A 27773-nucleotide genomic window follows, 5' to 3' on the forward strand; every position below is an offset into this window, starting at 1 on the left:
TAGGCATATAAGAAAGAACACGTGGAGGGGCATAATCGAAAGGGACATCTAAGTCCGTTTGCATCTAAGTAGCAAGTCGTCCAAACTAAAAAACAGCCTAGGACACATTTTCAAAAAATACGTCCAAAATTTTTTTTGTTTCGAAAATTGTCTAATTATACGTCCTGACGATCTGATCATCCAAGCCGCTAAATTGTCCATCTTTATACGACATTTTCGTCCAAGTCAAAAATGCCTAGAACAAGCCCTGTTGGATGTGGGAGGGGTCTGCAAAGTGATGGACTGAACACCCAGACATGCCAGCTAAATAGTGGGGTACCTTACAGGGCACTGCTGTGAACTTCACAAAAAGGGTGTCATGTCTGCTTCTCACTACAGCTCCCTTATAGGTTATGGTGAGCCCCCCAAACCACCTCCAGAATCCCCTTGACCCACTTATCTACCACCCCAATAGCCCTTATGGCTGCAGGAGTCTCTTATATGCTAGTAAAAAAGGGTTTTGGGGTGTATAGGGGAGTGCACATGTTTAAGTATCAATGCAGTGATTACAGGGGCTTATGGGCATGGGTCCTCCTCTCCATGGGTCCCTAACCCACCCCCAAGATGGCTTAAGCCGCCTCTGTGCTGGTCGACTAGGCTTTCCAGGTGATGATAGTCTGGAGGCTGAATTTTAAATGTGTGATTAATATTTTTATGGGGGTAGGGGGGTCGGTGATCACTGGAGTAGTGTGTGGGGGTCTGTTTTATGTGTTTGCAATGCTTATCTGGTGAATTTAGGTGGGTTTTTGTGACTTAGACTATGTTTTACATGGTCTAAGTCACAACATCCAAGTTCTGTCGATCCTGGGCTGTATAACTTTCGGTTATACATGCTGTACGACTAAGTCTAAGTCGGCCCACGTCCCATCCAATTCCTGCCCTCAACACTCTTTGGTCGTTCAGCGGCAGTATGTAGGCCTATGTCATTTAGAAATACGTCCAAAACCCATTTTTATTAGCGGCACTTGGACGTTTTTGGGAAATGTTTGTCCAAGTGCCGACTTAGGCCGTTTTTGGGATGTTTTTCTCTTTCGATTATGAGCCCCTTATTACCCAGGAACCAAAAAAAAATTGTTACATAGTGTTATTCAGTGCAGCTGAACTCATTGTCTTCAAAAGGCCATGGGCAGTGGATGCTGCCCTTGGCTGACTCTGAAGCCTTTCCTCTGACGCTGGAATTTTGTGTCACAGGGAAGGCTTCCGGGTCAGCTGCGGGCAGCATGTAGGAGTCACTGCCCATGGCCTCTTGAAGACTGTGAGTAAGGCTGCACTGAATAATGAAGAAGGAAGGAGGAGGTGCTACTTGGACATCTGGAGCCAGGCCCAAAGGTACATTCTCGCATGAGAGGAGACATAGGAGGCAGGGGCAGGACCAGGGGACCCAGTGAACTTGGGAGTCTAGGGCCCACCGAAGAATTAATCCTGCCTTGACCATCTAGGTCTTTATCTGCTGTCATTTACTATGTTATTAGGTTACTATATTCCTCATGATCCTCAAGTATGGGATAGTATCCAAGGCTTCATTCAACTCTGGATACAACAAAGAAATGATCATATGTTTGTCATGATTTCCCTCTGCTAAAATCAGTGGTGTGCTGTGGTGGTGGAATGGTCTACCCCGGGTGCAGGGAGCATGAGTGATGGAGTGGTCACAGACCTATGGGTTCGCCTCAACTTCCTGTTCTGGGATGGGGGACCAGCAGAGCCGACAGCCACGTGCATGGGGTGTTCAGATGAGCCAATGGGGTGTTCCGCCATGGGTTTCCGCCCTACCAGGTACACTATTGTCTAAAATTATGCTGAATTGGATCATGCTGTATTACTTCAGTAGTAACTAATCTAATCTAATCCTTAGGTTTGTATACCGCATCATCTCCACTTCGTAGAGCTCGACGCGGTTTACAGTAGGAGAAATAGGAAGGAACTACAACAGAGGGTTAGAGGTAGAAGTGTGAAGAAAATTTAGAGGACTTGGGATGCCAAGATATAAGAGTTTCCTTGATTCCTAAGTTGGAGGGAGACTTACATTTTTTGAAAAAAGCCAGGTTTTCAGATGTTTGCGGAAAACTTGGAGAGACCTCAAGTTCCGAAGAGGGGAGGTAAGGTTGTTCCAGAGCTCAGTGATTTTGAAGTGGAGGGAGGTCCCTAGCTTTCCTGTGTGGGAAATGCCTTTTAGCGAGGGGAAGGATAGTTTTAATTTGTGGGAGGATCTGGTGGTATTAGGGTTTGAGGAATTCCAAGAAACAGGGATAAAGGGAGGGAGGATACCATATAGGATTTTGAAAGTTAAACAGGCGCATTTATAGTGGACCCTGGTGATTATTGGAAGCCAGTGGAGCTTGGCCAGGAGCGGGGAGACATGGTCAAATTTACTTTTAACGAAGATGAGCTTGGCCGCGGCATTCTGAATCCGTTGGAGTCTGTGGAGGTTTTTCTTAGTTAGGCTTAAGTAGATAGAGTTGCAATAGTCCAATCTGGAGAGGATGATGGATTGGACAAGGAGGGTAAAATGTTTTTGATGGAAGCAGGATCTAACTTTCCTCAGCATGTGAAAGCTGAAAAAGCATTTTTTTACCAAGGATTGGAGGTGGTCATTGAAGGACAATGTGGAATCAATGATGATGCCCAAGACCTTGCTTGAGAACTCAAGCTGCAGAGAGGAGCCAGAGGGTAGTGGGATGGAGGTGAGTAGGTGATCTAGTTTTGGACCGAGCCAAAGAACTCTGTTGATTTAGCTGCCACTGAGAACAGAATGACTCATAGCTAGTAACTTCTTTCTTATTCCAAACTTTAAAAAGAGAAACAAGTTTCACTGATTCTAGCCACACAATCTTTCCCACCTCCCCAAGAATTGTCTGTCTTGAGCTTGTTAACTAACTGGGATGCTGAAGAGACTGCTTTATGCAGGAACACTAATAAAAGAAAAGGGGATGAGAATGGGATTTGATATACCACCTTTCTGTGGTTACAGTCAAAGTGGTTTACATATTATATAAAAGTCCTTATTTTGTATCTGGGAAAGGAGAGTTGTGACTTGCCCAGAGTGATACCACTCAGAAACCATTGGAGCGGTTTACAGTAAAATTAAAAACAGAAGTAGAAATGAACTGCAAATGTTAGATAGAACACTGGGAGAACAATTTCATCCCAGTGCCACTGGATAATATCACACACTTTTTAGAACAAAAAAAATGCCATACTGGGAAAGACCAAAGGTCCTCCAAGCCTAGTATCCTGTTTCCAACAGTGGCCAGCCCAGGTCCAAGTACCTAGCAAGTCCTAATGTCTAAGGGATACCACTGATACAGGTGAGCAACAATGGTTTTTCTCCGTTATTCCTGCTTCTTTGAGTCTTCTTGTGCTAGAATTTCTTTTCCACTATTTTCTTCTTGAGTATTATTTATATGTTTGTGGTATTTGAATATCTCATGACATATCCCACTTTTTTCCTCCCTTCTAGAATCCTCTGGCCCTCAGTGGTTACTAACAGGCTATAGCCCTTTTCTGCCGACAATTTCTATGTTTCTATGATATTTAAGAGATCATTAATGAATATGCATGAAAATTTATTGCTGCGTCTGTTACTAGGGATATCCTGCGATTAGGCCTTTTTGTGACCCTGGTGGACCAGACTTGTCTGCCTCTGCTTTATGGCATTGTTATCATATGGCTCCAGAAAAAGGAGGACAGATTGAGATTCAAGTTTTACTTCCACTGAAAGCAATGGAAGTAAGGAGGACAGATTCACCGAGATTTCTTTCAGTTCCTCCGCATCATCACCCTTGAAAATCATTTCCGGTTCAGTTAGATCTCTTACATATTCTTCTGTAAAGTCCAAAGCAAAGAATTCATTCAGTTTTTCCGCTATGGCCTTATCCTCCCTGAGCACCTTTTTCACTCCTTGGTCATCCAACGGTCCCACAGATTCCCTCACAGATTTTCTGCTTCTGATGTACCTAAAAAAGTTGCTGAGTTTTTGCCTCTTATGCAAGTTTCTCTTTATATTCTTTCTTAGCTGCCTTTATCAATGCTTTGAATCTAACTTATCAGTGCTTCTGTTTCTTCTTATTTTCTTCTTTAGAATTCTTTTTCCATTCTTTAAAAGATGTTTTTTTGGCTCTAATAGCCTCTTTCACTTCACCTTTTAACCATACCCGCTCTTGTTTCCTCTTTGCTGATACGTGGAATACATCTGGTCTGGGTTTCCACGTCGGAATTTTTAAATAACATCCACACCCGGTTTACAGTCCTAACCTTTGCAACCGATCCTTTTAGCTTCTTTTTAACCATTTTCCTCATTTTATCATAGTCGCCCTTTCGAAAATTAAACGCCCCTCTCAGTAGATTTCTTTTACGATGTTACTCCCGGCATCAGCTCAAATTCAATCACGATATGATCACTGTTTCCAAGCGGACCCAACACAGTTAACTTCCATACTATGGGCTCCTTTTACGAAGGTGCGCTAGCGGTTTTAGCACATGCACCGGATTAGCGCGTGCTATAGTGTGTGCTAGCCGAAAATCTACCGCCTGCTCAAAAGGAGGCAGTAGCAGCTAGCGCGCAGAGCAATTTAGCGTGCGTTATTCCGTGCGTTAAGGCCCTAGCGCGGCTTTGTAAAAGGAGCCTCATGTCTTGCATTCCACTAAGGACCAAATCTAAAATAGTACCCCCTCTTGTCAGTTCCTGGACCAGTTGCTCCAAGAAGCAGTCATTTATGACATCTGGAATTTTACCTCCCTAGCACTCCCCGATGTAACATTTAACCAGTCAATGTTGGGGTAATTGAAATCAAAGAAGAAGCAAAAATTAAGCTTGACACAGTAATGATCACTCCACTGACCACTATATGGTACAATATAGATGAGAGAGAAACACAGTATTTTACTCTAAGCTAAACACAGCATATAAATATGTGGAGAAAAAAAGCCTCAGTTAATTTCCTCATAGATTCACAAAAACTCCACAGCAGTGTATACTGCAGTTTTGACACAATGTCCATATAGTGTTTCATCCACAGGATCAGTCAGCATCAATATCAAAAAGCAAACGCTACAATGTACTAACACTGGGTCAAGCATAATTTTTGCTTCTTCTTTGATAATTGAATTATGCTCTATTGAATTATATAGTAATTGAAATCACCCATTATTATAGTGTTGCCCATTTCTCCAGCTTTCCTAATCTCTGAAAACATTTCTTCATCTGTCTGCTCATTTTGTCCCAGGGGACGGTATTATAACCCAACCTTTATATTCCTTCCCTTCACACATAGAATTTCTATCCATAAGGATTCCACATTGCTATCTATGTCATGCAGAATGTTTATTTTATTTGATTCAATTCTCTCTTTTACATATAGCGCAGCCTCCTCTCCAATTTGATCCACTCTATCCTTGCGATATAATTTGTACCCAGGTAACACAGTGTTCCATTGATTGTCCTCCTTCCACCAGGTCTCCGAGATGCCTATTATATCTATCTCATCATTCAGTGCTATTATACTCAACTCTCCTATTTTATTATTTAGGCTTCTAGCATTTTGCATACAGACACTTCAAATTGTGTTTTTTCCTTGCAACTATAGGCTGCTGAGAAGACAGGGAAAATTTGAGTTTTTTACTCTGGCTTCCTCTTAAACCCTCACACATGGCCATTAATTCCAGAAATACGAAAATTGGCCTATTTCAAACCGTGGCACAAGTGGCCATGGTGTGCTGGAAAAACCTATAGTACGGGCACACTAAAAGGCCACTTTTGCTGTGGCTTTAGTAAAAAGGCCCCTTTGTTGTATTCTTATGGCTCTGACCACTTCCTTGTCTCATTGCAAAAAGCCTTGTTTGAGTAACAGCCTAAATTTTGTTAGACTTGCCAAGGATGAACTATGGAACCACGTTCTGAAATTCTTCAATCTGAGAAACAGTACTGCATAGCTGATACATCTCAAGACACTCTGTTCCTTTAGATTCTGCTGATCAAGCTTAATGGGGAATTTCTGGTTTTCTTCCTGTAATTACATTCTTTGTGTTACCACACTTTGATAATATCTTTTTCTCCTTTCCAAACCAAACTTCTTTGGGTTGCTGAAAGGAATAGCATGTTCTCTGATTTTTTTTAAATAAATAAATAAAAGGAAGCACTTGGCAAATTGATCCCAGTGATTCCTGCATGTTTAGAATATTGTATACAATTCTGGAGACCGCACCTTCATAATGATATAAACGGAGTTGGTCCAGAGTAAGGCTACTATAATGGTCGGTGGTCTTCATCATAAGGCATATGGAAACAGACTAAAGGTCTCAATATATATACTTTGGAGGAAAGGCAGGAGACGGGAAATATGATAGAGGTGTTTAAATACCTACATGATAAAAATGCACATGAGGCAAATCTCGTTCATTTGAAAGGAAACTCCAGAATCAGAGGGCATAGAATGAAGTTAAGAGGTGATAGGCTCAGGAGTAATCTAAGGAAATACATTTTTACAGAAAGTGTGGTAGATGCATGGAATAGTCTCGGTAGAGGTGGTGGAGACAAAGACTTCTCTGAATTCAAGAAAGTGTGGATAGGCATGTAGGATCTCTTAGGGAGAGGAGAAGATAGTGGATGCTTTGGATGGGCAGACTTAGGGTTACCAGATTTTCCAGAAGGAAAATCCAGACCCCTGGCTACGTCCCCAGGCCCTCCCCGTTCCACCTCTGTCATACCCCGTTCTACCCTCCCCAACCCCACTCCCAGACAGCATCCACACGTGCAGATGCCCCTTCCTGACATGATTTTGCCCAGAAGTTTTTAAAATCCGGGCAAAGTGCCAGGTTTTGAAAAGTTGTCCAGACCCCCAGACATGTCCTTGAAAAGGAGAACATGTCTGGGGAAATCCGGATGTCTGGTAACCCTAGGCAGACTGGATGGCTCATTTGGCCTTTATCTACCATCATATGTCAATGTTTCTATGTAAATAATGTCCAAGTCTTAAAAGCAATTATCCATTGAATAGAGATTGATCTGCTCTAGTTCAGATCTTCAAATGCTTCAATTCTTGCAGTGACTGTCTCATTATGGAATTAAAGGTAAAATGTTATCACAGATAACCAAAGGCAACAATTAGCATTTTGTGGACAATGATACCAAGTCACCATTTTAGAGAAGGTGAGTTACTTTAGGTGTTGGGGACCTATTTACTAAAAGGCAATAACATACTGTCTATTCTGATACTTAATCTGAAGAAAACCATAGCCTACTGGTTTTCTGGCCACCTCCCAAGGCCTGTGGTAGTGCCAGATTTTTTGAAAGATCATGTTCAGTTACGTGAGAATTTTTGTTATGTAGGAGTTATCCTGAATTTGGATTTAAGCTGTGAAAAGCAGGTTTCAGGGGTACTGGGGTGTGGGTTTGAAGTTTTGCATAGGCTGTGGGCCTCCGAGCATGCATATATACAATAGTATCACACACATGCACAGACGCCCTGCAGATATGGCCCTGAGCTCAGGCGGAACCGGGGCCTTTCCTGCCACCTCCAGCCAGGACTAAACAAGCCTCCAGTGGCTCACAGCAGGAGCTCTTGCCCCCGGACCACCGGTACCTGCAGTGAGACTGCAATTGATGTGCCTCCACTGTCTCCTGTACCCCCGAAAAGTAGGAAAAAGAAAGGAGTGCAAAGGAAGAGGGGACATGGAAAAATAAGGAAGTCCCTACTATGGAATTGTATACTTAAAGAAGATTGTCTTGATAGGATTTTGTATTCTTGAAGACATGGGTTTTTCAGATATGTTTTAAGGGAGATATGATAGTATTTGAAAAATATTAATGAATAAATCTTTTCCAAACAAAGGGCAGTTCAGTTCTGCTTAAAGGGATTGTGGCACCCTGAGTCAACTTTTTTTGGCAACCCCTAACTCCTGGCATTGGTGATGTCCCTTCCACCCTCATTGGCTCCCTGTGGTTTGGTATCTCTATCTTTCTTGCTCCCACCCCTCATAGGTCTGACATCTCTCCCTCACTTCAATGTTTCTTCCCACCCTCTCAACCTGGTCTATTTTTCTCCCTCTCTCTCTCTCTCTCTCACTTCCCCTTGTAGATCTGGCATCACTTACTTTCTTCTCTCCCTCCCTCCTCCCTGAAGTCCTGCAAACTTTATATGGGTAGCTAATAGCAGCAGCATGAAAACAGAATGCCTTCGGCCAGTCTCTGGGTCTTCTCTCTGTTGTGTTTTATCTTCTCTGATGAAATATCCTGTAGGCAACTGATACAAGGTTTACAGGACCACAGGGGGAGGGGGAGCGACAAAGTGGAGGGAGAGCAGTGGAAAGGGGAGGAAATTGGTCCACAAGGGAGGGGAAAGATATGTTGATATTTGGAGAGGAGCAATGGTGTAGTGATGGAAGGAAGCACCTGGAGCATTGGCACATGCCCCTGCACTTTTTCCCATTGTGCATGCCCATTGCAGGGTGTAGGACTATTCACCGTAGCAGTGTTCCTATTCTGCAAAGGAAAGTAGGCATCTACTTCCCTTTATAGAATACTAGTGCACAGTGGTGTGCAAAATTCTGGGACCACTTGTGAATTTTGCATTTTTTTATTGTGAAATATATTTATTGATTTTTAAATCATATAATCAAGAATAACTTGTACAGAAAGCAAGATTAGTAATTCTACATAGAGCAAGAAATACTTCAACAACATTAAGATCATTATAACTAATATGCTCAAGTCCTCAAATTATGGGATCCAAGATTCCTTAGCGAGAACAAAGAAAAGAATTGAACAAAATGAATACTCTTACACTTGAAGTTAGCTAGAGGGCTGATTGCTGGGATTAATCAATAATCTTAGGGTTTATGATTTTCTGCCTCCAAACGGGAGAGCGCTAGAAAGGAAGTCAAATGACTAGGTTCAAATAAAACATATTTAACTGTTCGGTGATGCACTATACACTTACAGGGATGTCGTACATAAAAGGTAGCACCTAAAGATGTAATACCTGGCTTCAACATTAGAAATTCACGAGGACGCTTTTGAGTCTCTTGTGATAAATCAGGAAATATTTGTACTTTAAAGCCCATAAATTCTTTCTGTCTATTTTTAAAGAAATTTTTCATTTTTTCACCTTTCTAACCTTTTATTTTAATGTCTTTGTTGACCCAATACATTTGTCTGTGTAGCACATTATAAGAGATACATTTGGCCATTGGAATCAACTTTTTAAGATCACTTGTTTCTAATTTTACAATTTTGTTGATACTGGAACATAGCTACTATAACTTTTACCAACATGCTTCAAAACTGCAAGCATTATTTCTATCCAAGTAGCAAGCATTATTTTTGACCAATCAGGAGGATGTGTTCTATAGCCAATCACAGTCCAGACATCTAGGTAACAGGGCAACTATAAAAAGCACAGGCTTTTTGGGTTTCATACACTTTCTGCATCAACCATGAACAAGACTTGGAACCTGATGTTGGAGGGGCTTGTTCATGTGTCAGTGATGAGTGAGGAAGGATTTTCATGCTGTCAGATCATCAGCAAAGTTGGCTGCAGTCACAGTGTGGTAGTAAAGATTGTACAAACGAAGAAAGCCTTGTTTGGTCATCCATGTGCATCAACATCAAGCCAAGACCGTACACTTTTGATGCATTTCATTGAGTTACTGCGTGAGTGGTTAGATGAGTGTCATGTCAGTGTCATCTCAACAGTTTGTCATTGGTGCCTGCAGTTTGGTCTACAGGGCTGCAAAGCGCGCAACAAGCCAATGAAGAATGACGTCCAAAGGTGCAAACAGATTAAGTGGGCTCGAGCTGGACATGTGAAATGTGGGAAAAGATGCTATTCTGCTTGTTTGGTAATCAGGCCCACACCTACGTGAGGAGTTTTCCTGGAGAGGAGTTCAGACCTGAGTGGCTTAACCTTACAATGAAGCATCCTTTGAAAGCCATGGCTACCATTGGTGTCAGACATCTGCACATCATCAATGGAATGGTCAATGGGACCAAGTACATCATAATACTGTTTCCAGGCCAGTTCCTATTCCAAGATGACAACACACCTTGCCATCGCTCCAAACAGGTGATCAACTGGAAGTGTTAAAACAACATAGAGTCAATCGACTGGCCTGCCCAACCTCCAGATCTGAATCTGATTGAGAACTTGTGGCACAAAGTGGCCTGAGAGATATCTATGAGACATCCAACATCAAAACTTGAGTTGACTGAGTCACTTGTTACAGCCTAGAAATGCGATGCTCCCCTGATCACCTCATCAAACTGGTTCACTCATTGCCAACGTGGTGCAGACAGGTGATCAAGAATAGAGAGTGGCCACAAATACTGAGCTATCACTGACATGCAAAATGGTCACCTACATGAATATAAAGCTTGGGTGTAGGCCAGGGCTGGACTTACTCTGGTAGGTTGAAGGATCACAATCACATTCACTCAGTCCTTTACTTAATTACTTACTAAGAAATCAAGCTGAGACCAGGGTGTAATTGATAATTGGAACGTTTAATCAAACTTGATTGACGATTCAATGCAGAACTATTTACAACTTCTTCAGGTATCCATAAGAACATAAGACTTGCCATGGTGGAATAGACCGTAGGTCATCAAGCCCAGTATCCAATTTCCAATAGTGACCAACCCAGGTCCCAAGTACCTAGCTAGAACCCAAGTAATAAAACAGATTTTATGCTGCTTATCCCAAGAATAAGCAGTGGATTTCCCCAAGCCATCTCAATAATGGCCTTTAGACATCCCTTTTAGGAATTTATCCAAACCTCTTTTAAACCCCGCTAACCTAACTGATTTCACCACATTCTCTGGCAACAAATTTCAGAGTTTTGTTGCACATTGTATAAAGAAATATTTTCTCTGGTTTGTTTTAAATCTACTACTTAGTAGCTTCATTACATGCCCCCTAGTCCTAGTATTTTTTGGAAAAGAGTAAACAAGTGATTTGTATCAACCCTTTCTACTCCACTAAGTATTTTATAGACCTCTATCATATCACCCCTGAGCCATCTCTTCTCCATGCTGAAGAGCCCTAGCCACTTTAGCCTTTCCTCATAGAGAAGTCGTCCCATCCCTTTTATCATTTCCATCACCCTTCTCTGTATCTTTTTCTAATTCCGCTATATCTTTTTTGAGATACAACGACTGGAATTGCACACAGTATTTGAGGTGCAGTGGTACCTTAGAGCGATACAAGGACATAATAAAATTTCATCTTTGTTTTCCATTCCTTTCCTGATAATTCCTAACATTGTATTTGTTTTCTTAGCCACTGCTGTACATTGGGCTCAGGGTTTTAACATATCCTCAACAATGACACCTAGATCTTTTTTCTGGGCAGAAACCAGCTTCACATAGCTATAGTTTGGGTTCCTCTTTCCCACATGCATCACTTTGTACTTGCTCCCATTAACCGCCATCTGCCATTTTGATGCCCAGTCTTCCAGTCTCACAAGGTCCTCTTGCAATTTTTCACAATCCTCTTGCAATTTAACAATTTTGAAAAACTTTGTGTCATCAGCAAATTTAATGATTTCACTAGTTATTTCCATCTCTAGATTATTGATAAATATGTTAAAAAGCAGCGGTCCCAGCACAGACCCCTGGGGAACCCCTTGATTTATCTTCTCCATCGAGAATATTGACCATTTAAACCTACTCTCTGTTGTCTGTCTTTCAACCAGTTCATAATCCATAATAGGACATTACCTCCTATCCTATGACTTTCTAATTTTCTCAGAAGTCTTTACTCAAATCCCACATAGGCAAGTGACATAGTCCTTTCACACTCTCTGGACTGACCTGGTAATTACTTCTGAAAGATAAAGGGCTCCTTTTACAAAGCCACGCTAGCGGTTTAACGCACATAATAGCGCACGCTAAACCGCCGGCCACGCCAACCGCTACTGGCGTTTCTTGAGCAGGCGGTAATTTTTTGGCCAGCGCAAGGGTTAGCGAGTGATGAAAAGTCACACGCGGTAAAGCCGCTAATGCAGCTTTGTAAAAGGAGCCCAAAATCTTTTTCTCCTCCTTATGATGAACCTTCTAGGTTCCCTCTTTCTCTTCTCTAATTTCTGCTCTGTTGCAAATGTTTTTTTAGACTTCCTTTCCCCAAAGCAATTAACCCTTCAGAAGTCTCCCTCGGTCTTAGAGCTCTGGCGAGAGATCAGGTCAAACAAAAGCCTTGAATTCACTCCTTCCTCCTCTTTTATACCTCACCCCTCCCTCCCATTCAGGCAAAGGGGCCACCAACTCCACCCACTGCTCCTTACTATCCATACACTTATACCACTGAGTGACTCCCTGAAAAGTCACCCTCTACTCTGTAGCAGAAGCACTTTTCGGGGGGGAGGGAGGGGGGGTCACATAGGATTACCCATACACAGATAGTGCAGTTATCAAAAAGCCTATTTCCATGGATAAAATATTGTTCTACCCACATAAATGGATTAGAAAATTACCCTCCTATTTCTGAGTCTAAGAGTAAAGCATTGTTTAGTCTCCAAGAAGAAGATTCTTTGCGGGGGGCAGAGATAAGTAGGTGTAGGGAGGTGGCCGCATGATCTGTAAGAGAGATTGGGTGAATAACATTGTTTGCCAGGTCCTGAATGAGAGAGGAGGATATAAGAAAGAAGTCTATTCTTGAGTAGGTATTATGAGGTGGTGAGAAGTGTGAGTATTCTCTACCCTTTGGATTAAACAAACGCCATGGATCTACAAGGGAGAAGGCATCTTTAAGGGCATGTAAGGCTGTGTATCACTTTGTATCACTGGTCCACATTGGCTATATCAAAAGGTAAAGCGATATCTCTCTTTTATAGTATTCTAAGAGATCACTCTTTCACATTTTCCTCTCATTCCATGAAACATTGGGAATCTATGCTGACAACCTCACTTACTGATGTTGACTGGGAACTCTTCTGGTCATCGACAAACCGACCTCTTTTATCATCCAGAGTCTCACAATCAATGTTCTTCATTATGTGGAATGCGGTATGGACACCCTTTCGGATGTGGAAAGCTAACCTAAAACAAGACTCTATATGTTGGAATTGTATGAAAGAAGCTGGGACTCTTGATCACATGCTTTTCCACTGTGCTAAAGTTCGTTCCTTTTGGACATGCATTTGGGACACCATAAGTCTATTACCAATTGTTCAGAAGAAATTTCCTTTGACATTATAATTCTCCGATCTCAACACCCTTGTTTTACACAGTCTAACTGTCCTCCTAAACTCATTGATGCAATGTTTGTGACTGCCCTTATGCACATCTTGAAAAATTGGAAGTCCTCTTCATTACTAAACTATACCTTTTGGTGGAATTCTTTGAGCATGTATCATAAATTTGAATCATATGCTTATGAAAAGAAAAATATAATTCGACTTTCCAAAAGTTTGACACAATGTAAATCACCCTGGAAATTCCTAGACTCATATGTTCAATCTATTTCATAGACACTCCTCTCTTCTTCTTCTTCTTTTTCTTTACCTTCATCTTTTTCCTCATTTTATTCTTTTTCTTTCTTCCTTCAATTTCTCTTTCCTCTTATCTTTTCTTTTATTATCTTTTCATGAACAGTCCTAGTACTTTAGATCTTTTAAAACGATTCAATTCTACATTGCACAATATAACTGAATATTTGTTATACTAAATGTTTTGTTTTATTTTTTGATACCCTGTACTTGAACTGTTTCTTATATTTTTTCAAAAAACTCAATAAAAAATATTGAACTTAAAAAAAAAAAAAAAAAAAGAAAATTACCCTCCTGTGTATAGGGAACAAGAGTCCAAAAACAGTTTGGCAGTATTGAGCCAAGATCAACAATGACTAAAGGAACAAATTTATGGTGTCAAGTGTATTACCTAGCTTAAACTGATCTAACATAACATAAATACAGTAGTTACAGATGCTTGTTCTATACTCAATGCTTAACAGCAAAACTTTATTGCTCCCTAACAGGATGATTTCTAGAAGCTTTAGAACATTCACCATTTATCTTGACCGTTCACTCAACACTCAATCTTTTCTCTTCTAACAGGCACCACCAATGAGGAGGCTAAGGAGGAGAAGAAAGAAGAGCTTGTACCACCTGCGCCTACTTCAAAAGCCCCTGCATCATCAGCCTCGACCTTATTGGTCAAAATCACGTCGCCGATCTCGTCGTGCCACCTTTTCATCCCTCTACACTGACCCCAGACAGCGTCCCTCCATGTTACCAAAGAGATATAGGGAAAACAATTCTCACATTGATTTATTTTGGAATCCTATCTCTCCAAAAAATCCTATACAACTTTCTGAATACTCCACAACTATTCAGAATGACTCTGGGGAAGGAATTGACACTTATCACACAGAGCCAGGCTCTGTCATAGCTGCTGCATATCATCAGGATCAGATTCAAAAAGACAAGAAGACCACATGGAAGAATGTGAAGGGCCTGGTGAATGAGGTGCAGTCTCTTAATGTCACTTTGCAACGTGTGGCAGTTGCACTGGAAAGAATGTCAGATCCTTCAGTACCTTGGACACCAACCCTAGAAGTGCCCAAGACACCAACCCTGAAATACCAGACCACCCATAAATAGGCACATTGATCACTTTATGAGTATGGAAGAAATTTAGGCCCCAACCTACATGTTAACCACACTCACTAGTTCTGAAGTTCTACATAATACAGTCAGAATATAGGGATATTTGTAATTGCCATTTCCTATAAGACAGGCCTCCCTGTGGTGCTTTTTGTTTAGTTTCTTAGTCCTTAAAATTTTGTAAATAGTTTTAAAATAATTTGATAAATATTTTACCTTTGGTAAATCTGGCCTTTTGTCTTTAGAACAGCAGGTTGAGAACCAGGGAATCCATGATTCAAATCCTGCTTTTCCTATTAACATGTATAGCCTTGGTTCATGTTACTTTGTAGGAATATACACTCGTTTTTCATGAATAGCAGTGTATTCAGTTAGTTTGGCCAACATCTAACTACATGTGTGAGGGACCATGGGTTTCCACAAACCACCATTGATCCTATTTGTTTTCATCTTAGACAAGCACACGGGAAGGGAACAAACCAAAAGCATGAAGCACTTAGCAATCATTTTGGAACTCTTTGACAAGCAGTGAAACAATCCTATCTCTCCATGACCTAACCAAATCCCATGGGTGATGACATCTCAGCAGAGGTGGTAGAGACTTACCAAGGCATCATGCAGAGAATCATTTTCTCTGAGGCTTTCAGATGGCAAAGGAATTTCATTTCAGTTAGCCCAAGACAAAGGTGGGCCCAGATGGGAAGGGACTCATGAATTTTATTTATTTATTCAATTTTCTTTACTGTTTTTCCAGGAGAGCTCAGAATGGTTCCCATTAATTTATTTTTCCCTGCCAGTCCCATTGGACTCACAATCTTTCTAATGTATCAGGGCAATGGAGGGACTAAGTGACTTGCCAAGGGTCACAAGGAGCAGCTTAGGTTCTAACCCACAACCTCAGGGTGCTGAGGCTGTAGCTTTAACCACTGTGCCACACTCTCAGGCCTACCCTAGATTTGTGCTTCCTTGCTGTGGCTAGTAGGGACCCCATATGCCCCACCATCTGAAGACTTCCTCCTTCAGCAGCTAGAACTCTTTTCAATTTTGCCAGATAGAGACAGTCTTTCCGAGCCAAGTTACTCCCCCCTCCCCCACCCCAAGCATACTCAGTTTTTGCATATGCATGAAAACTAAACATGTACAGGAGGGGCCAGTGGCAGCAGTTCAGGGACATTGCTGAACTTGGAGAATCCTGGCCACCAGAGGACAGGTGGTGGAACTTGGGGATTCTCACCAACTCAGGTACTTATACTTTGCACTGGGGAAGGGGGGGGGTGGAGAAAAAATTTTATGATAACCCACATTGGGCTGAGGCCCACCTAAACTTAGCTGTCTGGTTATGCCACTGGTTTACTGTACTGCTTTTGGAAAAAATTATTGAACTTTAGATACAGTTAAAAAGGAAAAATTTGCTAGAGATCACACAGCATACACCCTTCTATTGCAAGCCGAGAAAACTATGCTCATTTTACAAGTTTGTAGGTTTGCTGAATTGTCTTTAGAAGGAATAAGTGTTTTCTTTCTGCTGACTGGTGGAATTGGTAAAATAACAAGGAGGGACACTGGGAGACAGGATTATAAAAACAGATAAACCTGTCCTTGCTTTCTATTTAGCATTGCTGGCTTGTGCAGAGAAGTGTGCCTTGGAAAACAGAGTTTTGAATGAGAGGCTTGTATATTTCTACTACAAGCAGAGAAACAGTGTTTAAAAGCTAATATAGCTTTGAACAAAAATTCCACTTTGCAATTTGCTGAAAACCTTCACCCAATTTACTTGACCAACAACAGGAGAGCCCTAGTGACAAAATGAGATCTGCCAGGCTCTTAAAGCGACCGCAGACTAAGGGGCCCATAATAAAAAAACCATAGATGTCCTAAAAGCATCCTAAATCAGCACTTGGACATCTTAATCGCCAGGATGTCCAAGTGCAATAATCAAAATTGTCTTTCTGTATGTCTAGCGAGGTGTTCCAGCCTCTGTACGTTCAGAGCATTAAATGGGCATGGTGGAACCGTGTTATGGGTGGGCTTTCGGCAGTCTCAAGGGTGGGTTAAACATGGACATCTTGCAGCGATAGTCAAACATTTTTCAATACATCCTGGACGAATCTTATACATTTTTTTTTTTTTTTTTAATTCTTTATTCATTTTCAAGATTACATTAAGTATTAAAATATATTCATTCACATAAACAATAAATACATCACTTATAAACAATCATTAACACATTTCATAAATTTTTATCCCCTCCCCTATCCCAACCCCATTATACATTTCAAGTTTCAAATTTTATTTAAAATTTGATTTACACATAAGAACATAAGAATTGCTGCTGCTATGTCACACCAGTGGTCCATCATGCCCAGCAGTCCACTTCAGGCGGCCCTTAGGTCAAAGACCAGTGCCCTAACTAAGACTAGCCCTACCTGCATACGTTCTGGTTCAGCAGGAACTTGTCTAACTTTGTCTTGAATCCCTGGAGGGTGTTTTCCCCTATAACAGCTTCCGGAAGAGCGTTTCAGTTCTCCACCACTCTCTGGGTGAAGAAGAACTTCCTTATGTTCGTACGTAATCTATCCCCTTTTAACTCGAAAGAGTGCCCTCTTGTTCTCTCTACCTTGAAGAGGGTGAGCAACCTGTCTTTATCTACTAAGTCTATTCCCTTCATTATCTTGAATGTTTTGATCATGTCCCCTCTCAGTCTCTTCTTTTCAAGGGAGAAGAGGCCCAGTTTCTCTAATCTCTCACTGTACGGCAACTCCTCCAGCCCCTTTACCATTTTAGTCCTTCTTCTCTGGACCCTTTCGAGTAGTACTGTGTCCTTCTCGAGTACACGCTTATCAAATATTTCTAAGCGATTACAATTCTAAATTGGGGGGAAGATAACATACATGGACAAATTCAAACAGACGTACAAAACTGGACTTGATACAAGATGGGAGAAGGGAAGAACTACAAAAGTAATAGTGCAGAAAGGAACATGTTAGGTTAGAACAACCAGGAGGGGGAAAAGTAAAAATAGACCTGTTTTAGAAGGGTCTAAATACCACAAAGGTGCCCAAATAGACCACATGATCACTGCATTCATCAAGGTAAGGCACCCCCACACTCCACCAGTGCTCACTGACCCCCTCACACCCACAAAGATCAGAATACAAATGTACATACCTGTCTCCAGAACATCAGCACCTGGTATAGGAAAGCCTAGTAGAGCTGCACACAGATGTCTTAAGTAGCCTGGTGGGTGGGCTAGTGAACCATAGAGAAGAGTGGTAAGTCCCATAAGCCACTCTAATCACTACATTCATGGTAGAATAATTGAGCCCACCAAACCCTCCAAGAAATCCTACTCTACTGCCATATAGATACCACCTGAAGCCATAAGGGCTATTGGGATTGTAGACAGGTGGGTATAGTGGTTTGGGGGGGGGGGGGGGCTTACCAAAACCAATAAGGAAGTTCTGTTGAGATGTTTATCTGGCACCCTTTTTGTGAAGTTTCCAGCAGTGCCCTCTAAGCAGTGCCCTGCTCTGTTGCCATATCTGGGTGGCCAGTCCATTATAGAACTGGCCCCTTCCATGTCCAAATAGTCTTGTTCTGGGCATTTGGGACTTGGATGAAATTTTTGTCAAAAATGTGGTATAAAGATAGACATTCTGGCAGTCTGGGTGTCCCAACGGCCTGGACATCCAGATAGAGGATTTTTTTTAAAAAAAATTTTCTAGACATATGGTGGTTTGCCTTTCAAAAATAAGCATTTTCTTACTTCCGACTTTGGACGTCTAGTGCCATACGTCCAAATCGGACTTAGATGTATGTTTTGAAAATGCTCCTCCATGAAGGTAGGGTGCTTCAAAATTTCAATGCACTACTGGGTTACACAGTGTTATAAAGACATAGAAGAGAGGCAGTTCCTGTTACATAAGAATAGCCTTACTGGGTCAGGCTAGTGGTCCATCTAGCCTAGTATTCCATCTTCACGGAGGCTAATTCAAGTTACAAGTACCTGGCAAAAACCCAACTTGTCAAGGGATTGGAGAAATTGAGCTACAAAGAGCGCCTTAGGAAATTGGGATGGTTTACCCTCGAGCAGAGAAGACTGAGAGGGGATTTAATAGAGACTTTTAAAATAGTAAAGGGATTTGATAAAATCGACCAAGAAGAAGCATTACTAACTTTTTCGGATGTGACAGGGACAAGAGGTCACAGACTGAAACTGAGTGGCAGCAGGTTCAGGACAAATGTCAGGAAGTTCTTTTTCACACAGCGCGTGCTGGGAATTTGGAATGCTCTCCCGGAGGATGTTGTGGAGGAGATTACTGTTCTGGGATTCAAGCGCAAGTTGGATGCACACCTTCTTGCTAATTGTATTGAGGGCTATGGTAGATCTGGGTCTCCAATCAGGAGTATCTAAAAGGGCCGCCGCGTGTATGGATCACCGGACTGGATGGACCTCGGTCTGATCCGGTGAGGGCTTTTCTTATGTTCTTATGTTCAAATAGTAGCAGCGTTCCATGCCACCGATCCAGGGCAAGCAGTAGCTTTCTCCATGTCTGTCTCAACAGAAGACTATGGACTTTTCCTCTAGGAACTTGTCCAAACCTTTTTTTAAAACCAGCTACATTAACTGCTCTTATCACATCGTCTGGCAACGCGTTCCCAGAGTTAACTATTCTCTGAGTTAAAAAATATTTCTTCCTATTGGTTTTAAAAATATTACTCTGAACTTTGAGCAGGGGGATTTATAGCTCCGAACTGTGTTTCGTCGTGACTTTTTCAAGGACGTTTCCTGGAAACCAAAAGAAACATATTCAATATACTGTATATCTATTATCTATATCTTTGCCATATTACCTACAGCAAAACACTTTAAAGATTCTACCTTGTGCAGCTGAGTTTGCCATTGCCATATCGCTATTTTGAAGCAAGGATAATTGCCATGACCATGGCTTTTTTCAATTTATACCTATCACAAGATCTCCTCCTGTATGTCACTTCTGACGTAGTTTCTAATGTCCCTACACTGTGGAAGCCCTATCAAATGACAGCAAGAGCCAATTAAAAGGGACTACAGGCTTAAGAAGAAAAATCTTCAGGGTATTTGAATGCAAGAGTTTAAATCAGAGTTTAAATAAGAGTCATCCATTCAATCAAGTTTCAAGTTTTATTAAAATTTGATAAAACGCTAATCATACATTCTATCGCGTTTAACAGTTAAAAAATTAAAATGGGAAACAATTAACAAACTTATTAGTGACACTACAGTACTTACATGGAAACAACAGGTTGGTAGGGAGAAATACAATTTTAAAAGAAAAGAGAACAATTAAGGTTAAAAACAAGAGGGAAAAGAGAGGGCTCAAATAAGAGTTAAATAAAAATAATGCAGAATTTGGCATGGAAGGACCCTGAGATCATTTAGCAATCATAAGCATATTTAAATAAGAAGCATTGAGCCCTTTCGGTGTAACTGAGTTAAATTGGTAAATGCATTTTTGTTCTTTAAAATTTGATTTCGCTTCTTCATTACCTCCCTCCCTCCCAACTTCAACTTGATCAATGATTCTCCATTTAATATCTGAGATTCAATGTTTCTTATCCTGCCAGTGTTGGACAAGTGGGGCTTCCAGATTCTCTGTAGATATTCTAGATTTGTGTTCTGTTAATCTTACAGAGACTTTCCTGCTCATCCTACCCACATTACAAGAAAGAAAGTTGGAAATTCAAGAAGAACAATTGATTTGTGTTCTTCCTTTTACTCCTTTGAGTAGTTCAGTTTTTACTATTATTAAATGCCATTGGTCCATATTACAACTTAGTACTCAGTTTGATAAATATCCTTTAGTGTCTTACAAATGAGGTCGGACTATTGGAGATATCCTGACTACTAATAAATTGATATTAAGGAAGTTACAGCTAATAAAGAGTGTTCACATAGAGTATGTGAACATTGCCAGTGGTGTGAAAATGCCTGAATAGGAGAACCCTGGATAGATCCTGCTTCTCAAAGAACATACTACTCCAAGGGCTCCTTTTACAAAGCCGCGCTACGGCCTTAACGTGTGGAATAGCGCGTGCTAGCCGCTACCGCCACCTTTTGAGCAGGCGGTAGAGTTCCAGTACATGCGCTAAAACCGTTAGCGCGGCTTTGTAAAAGGAGCCCCAAGTCTCAAACATCTTGTGAAAGTAGAGGGGTAGTCTATCTTATTAGATGCCTGTGCGATCTATTATACGTGGGTAGGATGAGCAGGAAAATCTCTGTAAGATTAACAGAACACAAATCTAGAATTTCTACAGGGAATCTGGAAGCCCCACTTGTCCAACACTGGCAGGATAAGAAGCATCGTATCTCAGATATTAAATGGAGAATCATTGATCAAGTTGAAGTTGGGTGGCAGGGAGGTAACGAAGAAGTGAAATCAAATTTTAAAGAACAAAAATGGATTTACCAGCTTAACTCAGTTACACCGAAAGGGCTCATTGCTGAGATTTAATGGGTAACTCTTATTTAAACTCTGATTTAAACTCTTTCATTCAAATACCCTGAAGATTTTTCTCTTAAGCCTGTAGTCCCTTTTATTTTTATTTTTTTTATTTTATTGTTTATCATTTCAATACATCCAATATACATAGATGGTCAAAGAAATACAAAATTATAAACTCACTTAGCTATACAAACTAAGCACCAGAAATTAAACAATGAAATATTTATCTAACACAGTCCACAATCTGAGGGTAAGAGGCAAAATGAGTAAACCCTTCGGGAAAAGGGGAAATTCATATACAAAAGAAAAGAAATGGAAATAGAGAAGTAGTCCCTTTTAATTGGCTCTTGCTGTCATTTGTTAGGGCTACCAAACAGTATAAATTTAAAAAAAGCCGCGGCCATGTTATCCTTGATTCAAAATAGCGATATGGTAATGGCAAATTCGGCTGCGCAAGGTAGAATCTTTAAAGTGTTTTTCTGTAGGTATTACGTCAAAGATATAGATAATAGATATATATTGAATATGTTTCTTTTGGTTTCAGGGGAATGTCCTTGAAAAAGCCACGACAAAACATAGTTCTATGTCGAAGCTATAAATCTCCCTGCCGAATTGAAAATATTAAAAACTGATAAAAATAAAATTAACATTAATTAAGTGAAGACCGGTGACGATTTGGGTGCCAACAGTCTGTGTATTCAAAAATGAATTTTGCCTAGTGGTCCCACTGAGGTCTTGGAAGATCCAATATGGGGTATGTGATATAAAAAGTGAAAATATTTTGGATATACCCTTCATAAAAGCTTTATAAATTTGGAGTATCTGTTAATGTGTGTTAAATATATTTTATGCAGTAGATTTTCATCTTTCTTTTTTGCAGTGTGCTTATTTTTAAATCTGTTGTCCTACAAGCTTAGTCCCTGCAGATCCCTGCCAGCCATGCCAACAGAGCACTGATTTTCCCACCCAGCCCCGGCTGTGGCTACGCTGCTGGACTAGAACAGGCAAAAGCAAAGTATTTGTTTACTTTTTTGAAGACTGGGAGAATGCCATGAAGTTACTAAATAGTACACTGCAAACAATTGTAGAAAATATATTTCACTCAGTGCACAATTAATGTTTAGAATTCATTGCTAGAGGATGTAGTAAAAGCAATTCGTGCAGCTGGGTTTAAAAAAGGTTTGAGAAGATCCTGGTAGAAAATTTTATAAACTATTTAGATAGGAAAAGCCATTGCTTATCCTTAGGGTTAAGCAGCATTGAATATAGCTACCATTTGGGATTCTGCTGGGTGCTTGTGACCTGGATTTGGTACTGTTGGAAACAGGATACTGAGCTTGATGGTCCTTAGGTCTGTTGCAGGTCTTGTGTTCTGATGTACTCACGTTTTACACCTTGAGCTTTGTCTCTATCCATCAGGGCCCAATATTTTCTTTTAGGCGCCCTGTTTGCTATTCCTCTTCTTTTTCCCCCTTTTAATGAGCCAGAAATCCATATAAAAGTCTTTTTTTCAGTGCCTCATGAGTTACCTTCACCCCCTAGTGAGAGAATGGCTATATGTGTATCATCTATTATAGTATCTGATTCCCCATGACACAGTTATTATTCCCTCAGGCCATTGGCAGCTGTCCTCCTCTTCCCATTCTCTTGATATTATATCACAAAGAAAACTGACTACAAATCAAGCTTCTAATTTTAATAAAAATTTGCATGTTGAATGTTTAAAGAACTGCTGATGTTACTATTCAGTTAACAGCTTTCAATATCATTGAAGAAACTCAGTTGAAAACTTACAGATCGGTAAGGTTTTTTTTTGCTTATTTTGGTTTGATCTGAAAAGGTTTTGTGAATGGTGAAATTGTAATTTAATTGCTAGTTCTTCAAATGCACAGGATTTATTTAGGTTACTGTGCATCAGTGAAAAATTAAGAGGTTTGAAACTGCACTTCTGTTTTTCTAGGATCCTAGTATGTCTGTTGTTTGTCTACCTTGTGGGGATTTTTATCTACCTTGTTGACAACTTGACATTTTTGCCTCATGGATTAGGCCAGGGGAATACTGTGCAGAGTTAAGATAACTGTTGATAAAATCTGTAGAAAAACTTGATACTTGAAAGATCTCATGAGTAGATTTTCTTTTCTTTTTGTATAAGCAGCTGCTAGGTCAAAATTACACACTTCTGCTACAAAATTATTACACCTTGTAAAAGAAGGGGTAAGTACCATTATGGAATTGACGTCTAATTGGATAGAATAGATAGAATATAGAATTAGCTCCTTAATAAACTATTTTCAATTTTCACACACCATGCATTTTAACCAGCACACAAGGAAAAATATTAAATCTGATACAAACTAAACCCTGGGTCTTCTATCTTACCTGTAGGGCAAGCACTCAAAGAATCAATGCCAGACATCGCCCAGTCAGTGAAGAAAGTTAAGCATATTTTCAAACTTTTTCAATAATAAACCTTGCCTTGAACCTTGGTGACTAGTTGAGATTCAAATTCATTCAAACAAATACACATTGCACTTAAAATGTGACGCAGCACCTACTAAAGGATCCTTTTACTAAAGTGTGGTAAGTTTTGCATATACCACATGCTTATCTACCTCTATTCTCTCCCTGACAGCAAAGCCCCTGCCTGATCCACCCCAACATCGTCAACCCCTCCCTCACACCTTGATCGGCTTCTCAAAATCAGCAAATATCCCTTGATCCTCTGACATCAGCAAACACTGCTTGAACCCCCCTGACATCAACAGTCCCTCCCAATTTGCTCTCTAATAGTAAACTCGATCCCCATCATTACAGGCTTGCACCAGAAGACCCTTACATGCCCCAGAACTACCCAGGAGCTTCATAGGTAATTCAGTGGGTCCTAGGCAGCAGCAGTCACTCTCTGTTGTTACCTACTGTTCTCCAAAATAATGTAGAATGACCTCTAGCCGTGGTCTCAAATTAATCCACTAGGTGGCATCTTTCCATATGAGGAGTTTATTTATTTAAAATATTTATAATCTGCACCATCTATGGGCAGAGTACAGTGAATCATACATAATTGTGATTAAACTTAGCAAACAAGAAAATTTAAAATTACAATAACAATTTAATCAACCATTAAAAATTCTGTTATATGAACCACTATCTTTGCTCCAAAAATGTATTTATAATTCACAGGTCATGTGCAGAAAAAGCTTTCTGAACTAAATATGTTTTTAGCGTCTTACAAAAGTTAAACACAAGCTATGTACATCAATTGTATATGTAGAGCAACTGAGACATAAGAACATAAGAATTTGCCTCCGCTGGGTCAGACCAGAGGTCCATCGCGCCCAGCAGTCCGCACCCGCGGCGGCCCATCAGGTCCATGACCTGTCAGGTTATCTTGATTTAGCCCTATAGCCCCCTTGTTTTATCTATACTCTTTCCATACTCTTATCTACCCCATCTGTATCCCTCAATCCTCCTATCCTTCAGGAATCCATCCAATCTCTCTTTGAAACCCCGTAGCATACTCTGCCCAACCACTTCCTCCGGGAGCGCATTCCATGTGTCCACAACCCTCTGTGTGAAGAAGAACCTCCTGGCATTGGTTCTAAACTTGTCCCCTTCCAGTTTCTCCGAGTGCCCTCTTGTGCTTGTGGTTCCCCGTAGTTTGAAGAATCTATCCTTGTCTACCTTCTCCTTGCCCTTCATATGCTTATGTTTAACTGCGAAATGAACTTGATGGAATAAAGGTTTGTACATCATCTAGATTTGAATTCATGGATCTCAACAGTCTTGAATATTTGTACATTTTGAGAGCTGAGATATTATAGCGAAAGGCTCCTTGATGTAATTCCTTGAAAACCAGAAATTTGATCTTAAATTGTACTTAGTAATAGGAGAGAGGGAATCCAAAGAACAGGAAACAAAGTCAAGCAAAAAAAGCACAATGGGTTCGCCCTGAGAGAGAGTACTCATCTAATACTATATTGCCTCAATAGAAAGTCCTTACAAGAAAAAGGGCTCCTTTATTTTGCAGTTGTCCTATCCGAATTGCGATGTAGTATAGGACAAAAGGGTATGTTATGGATATTTCAATCAACTACTAAGAAACTTTCTTAAATGCCTAACTTAGGCTAGCTTCAATGTTTCTATCCTAAAGAATATCTATTTCCATTATAAGTTATGCATGTGCTCACAATCATATTTATTCCATTTTCTATACTGTTCTCCCAGGGGAGCTCAGAACAGTTTACATCAATTTATTCAGGCACTCAAGCATTTTCCCTGTTTGTCCTGGTGGGCTCCCAATCTATCTAATGTACCTGGGGCAATGGGGGGATTAAGTGATTTGCTCAGGGTCACAAGGAGCAGCATGGGTTTGAACCCACAACCTCAGGGTGCTAAGGCTGTAGCTTTAACCATTGCGCCATGCTCTCCACACTCATAAGCAACCTCACCTGTACCTTATGAAGAGGCAGCCACCATACTACAATTAAACAGCACCTGTGGCCCACATGTCACCAGGCAAGCAGTATAGCCCAATCTGATGTTCAAGTATAACCCTTTCATATCTCTGCTAATAACATGACATGTGATGGACATAGACATCGGACACTTGACTCTGGTCTGTCGCATACAGGTCTTGTGTTGGCCCTGTATTCCCCCTCTCTGCCATGTTTCTCATCAAAAGCTGTACACAGCTATCCCATTACTGAAGGTCAAGGCCAAAAGTCATAGAGCCTCCCCTGTTAAACCCTGGAAGCTATCTTTAGCTTTCTGGAGAATGTATCTGGTATCAGGGGTGCAGCTGAGAACTGATGTTTCCTGATCACATCATGTAAATAATAATAATTGAAGAATAATAATAATTGAACAAACATAGTTTCATAGCCATCATGGAAGGACAGCCAAGGCAAAAAAACAAAACAAAACATATCCTAGGGTACAAGAGAGTCTGACACTTGAATGCAGTGTAGGATATATGAAATACATAGACACAGAGTTCTGATCCTTTCCTTGACAGCTGAAGGGTCTTAGAACAGGATTATCTGGGGAAATGAAAGCCACCACTTGAGTTTCCATTACTTGACAGTGATTCCTTTGGGGGACCACTGGCAGTGTCCGGTACTCTATGTCCACATCCATATCATGAACAGAATTTCTAAAATAAGCACTTAGATGTTGTACAGTATTGTCACATACTACAGAATCTTCCGGTGGTCAAATAATGAAAGTTAACATTGAGAGTAATTTTATAATAGGATGCCTGGCTTAAATGTCACACATGTGCCTACTTAGGCACTATTTTATAAAATGGGCATACCCAAGTATTAAATTAGTCTAGACAGTTGCCTAGTAAAAGAGCAGATGCAGTCAAAGCAAAACAATAGATCCCGACAGCCCCAAAGACTTCAAGAACCATCAATGTATAAATTTATCTGCAGGAAGAGTGGTCAATTTTCAAATAGTCCATTTATCTGGATAAATTACTTTCAGATATTATCCTTTTGTGTGTGTGTGTTGTGTGTATATAGATAGACAGATGCACACGCACTATTTTATATTAAAAGCATAGATGGGCATTTTCGATATGACTTCTATGTACCATAAAAAAGATATGGTGGAAAATGTCCAGTAACAATGATGCCTTAATGGATGGCCAAAGAAAACGTCTATCAGAGTTCAAAAATACATCTTCAAAATGAAGACGTACCACAGAGCTTGATAAATATTTGTATTTGTATTTCTTTATTTATACCCTGCCTTTCCCAAGGTTGGTCACAGTAAAGTACATACACAAACAGAATCACATACAATACAACAAATCAAACATCAATATAACATAACAATATAACATAATGAGATAGTCATGTCCAACAGAAAACACCCAAATGTGAAAATGGACCTGTTTCAAAAAAAAAAAATAAATCCTCTATTGATGTCAAGATGCCCCCCTGCACATGCACAATGTCCATATATATGGTGCTGCATGTGGAAGGGTGTTTTTCAGTCTATCCAGAGATGTCTCTCAGAAGAGAACACAACTTTTCACAAGAGAAGTCTGAATGCTTGTTCCTCCTGTACCCCAAACTCAGGATGGAGATTGTCAAGTACCACCATCATCTGCCACTCAACATGAAGGCATGGAAAACTTTAAGGAGGTCTCTAGAAAGGTGTGAAGCAATATCTCAAGGAGCTCTGCATCAGGCATATGCAAGCACTATACTGTACATAGGCAGATCAGAAACAGTGACTACTATGGAAAGATCATCAGTCCCCTCCACTGTGCCTATGTGCCACATCTGCTGAACAGCCCTGAACATGCCATCCACCCTCCCCCTCAGAAGGTACTCAGTGCCTATGCTCTTAGTTACCATGGCTGCTAGGAAATATGCATTTGGATTGCACTGTCAGTTTGGAAATTTTTTATGTGTATAAAGAATGTAAACTACTACATAAATCATCTTTAGACGTATAAAACCTCAGAATTAAGTTAAAAATATTTGTAGATTTAATTATAGATAAATTAATTTCTAAAAGATAAAGCTTAAAAATATTTGATAAACAGCCTCAAACTCAAGCATATTCTGACAAGGAACTGAATTTTTTTTTTTCCATATACAACTCTGATATCTGCTCACCCATATATACTTCCTGAATATT

General features: G+C 40.4%; 1 protein-coding gene across 3 annotated transcripts in view; it reads left to right on the plus strand.

Annotated features, from left to right (window-relative positions):
* SLC5A6 (solute carrier family 5 member 6) overlaps positions 1-14768 on the plus strand; it is a 268897-nt gene extending 254129 nt beyond the window's left edge. For all 3 annotated transcript variants that reach the window (XM_033936346.1, XM_033936348.1, XM_033936347.1), the window contains one exon: positions 14086-14768. In XM_033936346.1, coding sequence (XP_033792237.1) covers positions 14086-14631 — 546 coding nt within the window. In that variant the 3' untranslated portion in view covers positions 14632-14768. The remainder of the gene's footprint in view (positions 1-14085) is intronic.
* Positions 14769-27773: the final 13005 nt, after the last annotated feature.

The sequence above is a fragment of the Geotrypetes seraphini genome, chromosome 3 (genome assembly GCF_902459505.1).
Source record: "Geotrypetes seraphini chromosome 3, aGeoSer1.1, whole genome shotgun sequence".
NCBI classification, from domain to species: Eukaryota; Metazoa; Chordata; class Amphibia; order Gymnophiona; family Dermophiidae; genus Geotrypetes; species Geotrypetes seraphini.